Here is a 7,901-nt window from a genome sequence, read left to right on the forward strand (position 1 = left end):
AATTGCTATTTCTCTAGAATAACCAGAATTATTTACTACCTCTTCAATTCATGGTTGATGACTTAAGTCAGTTTCTACACATTATGATCTAACTTCCTTGGGGACCCTGCATTTAATTACTTTTGTCTTTTTTGTCAAAATAAGAGCTGTTTGAGGCTTTTCTTCCCAGCTACTTTGCGAAGCAGGAGTTACGGGCCTGTGTTTCATACTGTGCTTGTTGTGATTTGGATGGGGAGGAGAGGTTTTGGGGTGGGGGGCTGCAGTGAAAACAAGGAGTTCTTATTTTTGTGATTATTGCTTACATACCACTCCTTTTTATGCACTGATGTTTTATTGTCCTGGATTTTCTGTGGGCTACAGCAAGAAAAAGCCCCCAGAGGAGGGCATGGGGGCAGGCGCTTCACTGGTGCGCTCTGGCTTGCCTTCTGTGGAATTCTCTCTTTTTAGGGCAGGTGAAGGAGGGGCAGAGCATTGCAGCCTGGATGGGTGCTGCAGGGTTGGGTGGTCTGAACAAGTGCCAAGCACAAAAGTTTCTGCCAGAGACAACTGCCTGCTTGCTAACACCATTATTTCTGCAAATAAGAATTGTCTACACTCTCATAAACAAATTATACTTGGGCCTGGCTGGCTGTCATGTTTCTACTATGGAAATTATTTCAGTTAGAGAGAAAATGTGTCTCTCTGTAAAACATTTTTGAATTTACTTGTTAAGCTTGTACAATTCCTGATATGGACAAAACTGTACCCAAATGAGTTGCCTGCCTTTCAGGCGAGAGTTGATGTACTGCTATCGAGGCTGGAAACAAGCTTTCACTCGGCTGCTGGCATTTATTTCATATAACCTCATTTGCGCCAACAATTATAGTTTCAGATGGGTCTCACGGAGCTGGGTCTTCCTGGTCACATCATAGTATTTCTTATGGTTTTGCTGTTGTACTAAGTATTTTTATAGTTTTAAGAGCTGCAAACTAATTGCATTGAGTTTTTTAGCATATTATATTTTACCGAGTTAATATTCATAGTAACATGGGTAGCAGTATGGTAGTTTCAAGTCATAGCATTGATTTGCAAAGCAGGTGCGATATAAATGTTTTCCCGAAATGGATACGTTGCTTGTTGCCAACATGGGGTCTTTCTAACGCAGGAAAGCGGTAGCTTACACCCCAAGGTGTGAAGGGGTGGATTTTGCAGGTCAGAGCACTAGAGGGCAGTGCTGACCGCTGCAAGTGAAAGTACGCGAGCGCTAAATGGTATCAAGGGTTTTGTAGCCTCTCTGTAAGGTGTCTCTTAGCTCTGCAGAAGTATTGGTGCTTCCAAATAAGTACAGAGTTCCCTCCTTTCTTGCAGGTTTACCATGTCTCTTCGGACAGCTATGAGACGCAAAACCAGCACTATGGAAGGAGCTTGACAAAGGAAACAGTAAAGGATGGTAAGGGAATTTGTGTGTCAGAATTTAGTGTTCTTGGATAATTTGAATTTATTTACTTATTTATAGAACTGTATGGAAAAAGTAGTCTGTGTGTTGCCATTTTAAAAATCCTTTTTTTTCCCTCCTCTTGCTACATGGGTCTTTAGCTGTTTCCTGTATCGTGTGAACTACTTGTCGATCCTAAATTAAGTTTGCAATTGGCTGTAACAGTGGTGTAAACTATAGGAATTTCCTCATCACTACTACTCTTTAGTAGTAGTCTACAAAAGTAGTACTACTTTATTAGAGTACAGTCTTTTACTACTACTAAGGGGGTGATAGTGGTAGAAATCAAATTCTTTGCAGCCTTGAAACTATAATGAAATAGAAATCTTTTAGAAATATTTAATGTTTTTATAATACGTATGTTTTTATCTCTAGTTGTCTTCTGTGAAGATGTCCTGTCTTTTAACTTAGAAAGCTACTATAAAGGTGTCTTCTGACTTAAGGGACCTTCTTGATTGAAGTCAATCCATATGTTGCTCTAAAGTAACAATAAATAAAAATGCTGCCATTATGGCTGTTTGGTGATGACTATTTCAAACTAGTTATCAATTGACATCTGTTCATCTGTCCCACACTGAGGGACAGAAGGACACACCCCTCTCCAAAGCTGGCACTAACTTGTCAGCTGTGTCATTCATGCCAAAGAGCTGCTTGAGCTGGTTTGTCCCTGGAGAATTCAATGAATCCCTGCCCAGACTGTCCAGGTACTTGCTAAAATGACCTGGGGAGCAGGAACCATGTTTGTCTACTGATTTATGCATTGATTAGTTAGTTTACTTACAACCCAAGCCCAATCTGTAGTATTACACAGCAGGCCTTAGACAGGTGAGGTGACCGAAGGTATCGGAGTTCCTCGGTTCGCTTCTGATGTAGGTAGTTTCTTTTCAGTCAGTTATTATGTGAATGCTGTCTGTTTTTTCACATCAAGACCTATTCTTATCCCAAAAGAAATAAAAAAAGTCTGTTTTCTTTTCAGAGGTGAAAACAATCCCAAAATGTGTCTATTTTTTTGCAGGCATCTCAAAGTTTTTCCACAGTGGGTACTGCTTGAGAAAAGATGTGATTGCTGCTAGTATTCGGAAGGTTGAAAAAATTTTGGAGTGGTTTGAAGGCCAGAAGCAACTTAACTTTTATGCAAGCTCATTGCTGTTTGTTTATGAAGGTTCATGTCAGCCACCAACCATGCGATTGGGTGATGTCACCTTGGCAGAGAAGAGAGGAGTGCCCAAAGGACTGTTATCAGGTGGAGATGTACTGGAGTATAATAATAATATTCACGTAATAAATTCTACAGAGAATGGAAAAATTGAGGCCTCTGTAGGTAAAGGCTTGTCCAAATTTTATGCACTTCACAAAAAGGCATACTCAAAGAGGCATCACAGTCAACTCTCACTAAAAGTTGAAAACTTGGAGCAAGACAACGTGTGGAAAAGCAGCACATGCATTACGCAGGAGCATCTGAACGGAAACGTTATACCCCAACTGGAGAAAGTTTTCTGTCACATGCCAGCAGACATAAAGGAAAGTGCAAATGTAGAAGTCCGAATGATAGATTTTGCTCATGTGTTTCCTAGCAACACAAAGGATGAGGGCTACATTTATGGTCTGAAGAATTTAATCACAGTACTTCAAAATATTTTGGATAACTAAATTCTTTGCTATGTTTTTTACTGGGGGCCAATGATAAAGAAGAGTAACAACATGAAGAATTTCTGCACTTGTAATGCTGTATAACTGGGTTTCTATTGTTCTATATTTTATTTGTCTTTGTACTTTTGGTAGAAGGGTTTAACTTTTTATAATCTCACTCAGGAAAATAATTGGTAGTTAATTAGGGAGTGTGAAAGGATGAAGATACTTAAGATTAAGCAGGATAGGTAAATTAGAATGAAATGTGTATGGTTGACTTAAATCCAAGGAGTATAGCTGTACAATAAGCAAGGGTTATGATAGTTCTCCTTACAACTTTAGCATAGATAACATTTGCCCACTTAGCCTTGACACTGGGCCGTACCTCTATTAACAGGTTTTTAGAAAATGGACTGAAAACTAACATGCAGGATTGATGTCCTCAGTACTGCCCTCTTGTGTTTACTGTGTTTGAATAACTGGAGTTAACCCTGCTTTGAGAGCAATCCCATTGAGTCAGTAGTCTAACCTGGAAGCCAGTGTATCAAAAAGTGCTTTTCAATGTCATGCGACAGCATTGCTGTTCTTTCAACCCTGGTGTGGGCACTTCCCCTCTTGGTGGTTGTCTGTAGCCAATGTTCACTGCAGACAAACTACAACGTAATTCGTGTTGAGGTGCTAAGAAAATGCTGGAGTAAAATATCGTAACAGGCTTAAACTGCACAATTGCTAGAGAAACTGTTTGTTCCTAAGAAAGAGTAAAAGAATGTGAATGGGAGATGTTCCAGCAACTAATTTGGTTTAGGAGATTAAGTCAATCTCTTATGTTGTGACTAAGGAAAATGCCTCACTCCTTTGTTCCGATGGCCCTTCTCCGAAAACATTAGTTTTAAAAGCAAACTAATTGAGTGGGGAAACAAAGTGTTTTGAGTAAGCATACAGAGATTTCCTCTAGTCCTTTGCTGCTTGTATTTTTTGCAACAAGTGTTTCACATTTCCGCTGCTGGAGAGTACTGACTGGAAATGAGGAGCAATACAGGTGAAGGACCCTTTCAGCCCTGGAGCAAGCAGACGTACCTCTGTGTTTGCAGTGGAGTTGTGGCTCTCTTACCCTGGGCTAAGGAAGCCGGCTCTTTTATTTATTTATTATTATTTTTTAATGGCACACAGGTAAGCTGTGTATTTCGAAAGCTGTCCCACTTCCTTTTCCACAGGAAAAAAATCAGGCTTTCATATAGAATGTTGGAGATCAGGATGATGTATCCAAAGCATTTTTGGTGTGTCTCTTCTGTATGCTGTGTATGTGGCTACCAGGTGTGTATAGTCAGCTATACAAGAAGTTGGGATGAAGGAGTCTTGCCATCCATAGAGCAAGACTGTAATGCTTTAAGCAAGTCCCAGAAGTGAAACTTCTTAGAATGGACTTTGTCATTGGAAATGTACATCTTTTACTTGAGGACTTAAGGTGACACTGTGCCCTTGCTGCTCTCTCTGTATGATGATCTGCACTGTGCACACATTTGTGTACATGTCTTTGCAAGTTCTTGATTTGACATCTGTCTTCTATATCAGAAAGAGATAAATACTTTTTCAAGCAAGTACACTGTTTTAAATAAAGCTGAAATTTTAGCTGTATTTGGGAAGTTGGGTTGGTTGGAAGCAGTGGTGTGTTATGTGTAGAACTACTTGGTCTAAACTTCAGAGGTAATAGCGGCCAATACATTCAAGAACAAAATCAGTCTGTCAGGAACATAATGTTTTTGAAGCATGGGAAAAGATGGTTGCAGGAGGGGCAGTGCCATTTTGTTGAAAGCTTTATGCAAATCAAGGCTGAGAAGAAAATACCAGTAAGAGAAAGTATGTTTTTCTACCTGGTATTTCCATTGCACCACATAGTTATAATGTATTCCCGACTCTCCATGAACTAATTTAAGCCATATTCTGGAAAGAGTTTGTGGTTTTGTTTGCTTTGATGCTGGTTTCTCTGTTAGGATTTTGTTGTTCTATCCTGTAAATGGTCAACACTAGAGTAGTCTAGGCTGGTAGTGGCCTTGTATGATAAAGTCACAATGTTTCATAGAAAATAAGGGGGAAAACATTTATACATCTGAATCTTTGTCCTCTGTAATTCATCTCTTCTGGATTTTAATCCATTTTGTGCCAGAGAAACCAGACATCTGCCTCAATGAATTCAGTCATTGGAAAATGATCTGTATGCTCTTAATATAAGCACATTCTCCTGTCTCTGCTTTAAGATATGTCTGCAGTGTTTGAATGCTCTTTAAGTATTGATTGTTGTGTTGACTTTGGCAGTGTTTGTAATGCACCTGGAATATTGTTAAACTGTCAGAATATTTTGAATAAAAAAAAAAAAAAAATAATTTTATCATGGTTTTTTTTTTTTTTTTAAACCAGTGTTTATTATGAATGTATTTCTGTTAGTTTAAAATGTAGCTTGAGATATAATAGCATTTTTAATTGGAAGTTATGTATAAAGCTTGCTCTAAAGGTGTTTTGGCATAGTGCCAGCTGTGAATTTAAGCCTGCAAAGGTGTTATATTCACATTGTTCTTGCACATTTTAGACTTGGTGTTTCTAGTGTTTTGTATCTGAGCAGATTGTCTTCAGTTATAGTTGGAGATGTATTCACAGAAATTATTAAACAGATTAGAGAATTAATAAGAAGATGAAGAGGGAGACACTAAACATGCATCGCCATCGATCTCCCTCTCAGTGATGCCTCTTTTGTCCTCTGTGTGGAGCGTACAGGATAGGTGACTGTAGTGGAAATCTTTACAGAAATGGTAACAAGACTTACAGGTATTTCTGTCCCATAAAGCTGAAAGCAGGTCCCTTTCCCAGCCTGGAGTGGTTTATCCAAGTGCTGATGTCATTGATGAAGCCTGTCTGTTTTGATTTTAAGCAATATGAGTTTGATTTAGCAGAATCAATTGTCAAAAGGGAAGATTGATGGAAGCATTGTCATTCATGTACTCTCTGAGAATATACTTTTCTGAAGACTTTCTACCTAGGTGATTGTGAGAATTGTGTATAGGCTTACCTAATGAAAGCTTGAATTATATAAAGTTTTATAAAAAAGCATTTACATATATGGTATTTTTTGCATATGGGTGGAATTTGTTGCATAAATTACATTGGAAATTATTATACCCTTATGAAATGTTTAAAGTATTTTAATCAAATCATTTTATGAACTAAACTGGAGACTTTACTTGTATGTGATTCACATGAAACTTGTACTGTTTTTTGATTTTTCTTGGCTGTAATGCATAGTCAGACCATTCTTTTCCATAACCCTACAGTTCCATGGAGAGCTTTAAAAGTACTCTGTAGATTAGGAAATCACTAATTCCCTTCAGTTTGATTAACAGAGTGCATATGCTCTTGAAATACTTTGGTGCACATGATACTTAAAGTAATGTTAGTGTATTATACACCTAGAGCCCCAGTAAAACTTCCTCACCTGCAGAGAGCTCCTGCCAAGCCCAGTCTGGATTATGCAGTATTTTAAAAAGGCCTTTTCACAGGTAAAAGCAGTGACGGGAAGAAGGCATTGCCTGCGCTGGCCATGTCAGGTGGGGGTGTTCACAGCCTGAGCTTAAAATCCTTCTACTGTACTGCCAAGTATAGGTAGGATAGAAACCCACATCCACATCTGCTATTTAAAGTTATGATCAGTTGTTCATCCTCCCTCCTAATTTTTTTTCTCCAAGTAAGCTGTCCTCCTGAGTGCCTTTGTTGTCCCTTGCCACTAGTAACCTGCTGCATGGAATGACTTAAAAGTGAAATTTTTATTTCCTAAAAACTCATGTCCCATAACTGCTCTTAAGGTATTGAAAAACACCATCAAAATGCCTCAAATACCGTGGGAAATGCAATTTCCCTTTTGTACTCTTTCCCATGAAAAAGCTGGAATGGAATGTTAGTGGAGAGCATGCTTGGATGGGAGTCTGGATTGTAGGTTTTATGAAACGTCTTTGTGTTTTGAAGAGGACATTTTGGGGGCAAGGTGGGTGACAGCCAAACTGCGTGAAGTTTTCCTTGTGTTCCTGCAATTAATAGTGAGGTTTGTGTTTAAGTAGGTAGCATAGTGGGAAGCGATGAAAGTTCATATGGAGCCCTGAGCAGGACATATGGTCAGGTCTGCAGGTCAGACCCAAAGGCTGCAAGTCTTCTAGTATCTGGCTGGGAGAATGCATTGGGCATGTTCATTGAGGTACAACAGACCATGGCAGGGTGTTAGCTGGGAAGCAGATTCCTCTCCATAGCCACAGGCCAATACTGCCACTTTTCTATCATCACAGCAATGTAAATGAAACCTGCAGAGAAGATTGTCATCCAAAGGACAAATGTAACTGTTTGAGCCGTGTCTGAAAGGGGAAGAAATGAGAAAGCTAAGGGTTGTACAGCAGAAAATACACTTCAAAAATAACTGTTGCTGTGCTCTTGTTTTGTGGAGATGGGCCCCCCATGTATTTGGAGTTTGTTTGTTACATGACGTTCAACAGCAAATAGTCAGAGCAAAGGTACTTTACAACCACCTGGGTTTGAATTGTGTACATTGGTTCAAATAGTTATTTTTTTTAACAAGTGACCTATGAAGTAACGTCCAAATGTGATGTGTGTTGCACCCGACTATAGATGAAACTAGAGTGCACAAAGGCACTTTAATATTCTGGGAACTATACTGGAAGGTAAAGCAAGCATGTGAAACTGCAGCTGATGTTGTGGTGTTAATTGTTTTTAAAAATTTGATGTAATGATGTTTGATGGGTGA

At 39.0% G+C, this 7,901-nt stretch overlaps 1 protein-coding gene across 6 annotated transcripts in view; it reads left to right on the forward strand.

Annotated features, from left to right (window-relative positions):
- Positions 1–7,540, forward strand: part of IPMK (inositol polyphosphate multikinase) — a 47,194-nt gene extending 39,654 nt beyond the window's left edge. For all 6 annotated transcript variants that reach the window (XM_030487753.1, XM_030487758.1, XM_030487754.1 and 3 more), the window contains 2 exons: positions 1,348–1,429; positions 2,490–7,540. In XM_030487753.1, coding sequence (XP_030343613.1) covers positions 1,348–1,429; positions 2,490–3,124 — 717 coding nt within the window. In that variant the 3' untranslated portion in view covers positions 3,125–7,540. The remainder of the gene's footprint in view (positions 1–1,347; positions 1,430–2,489) is intronic.
- Positions 7,541–7,901: the final 361 nt, after the last annotated feature.

This window comes from Strigops habroptila, chromosome 5 (assembly GCF_004027225.2).
Source record: "Strigops habroptila isolate Jane chromosome 5, bStrHab1.2.pri, whole genome shotgun sequence".
NCBI lineage: Eukaryota > Metazoa > Chordata > Aves > Psittaciformes > Psittacidae > Strigops > Strigops habroptila.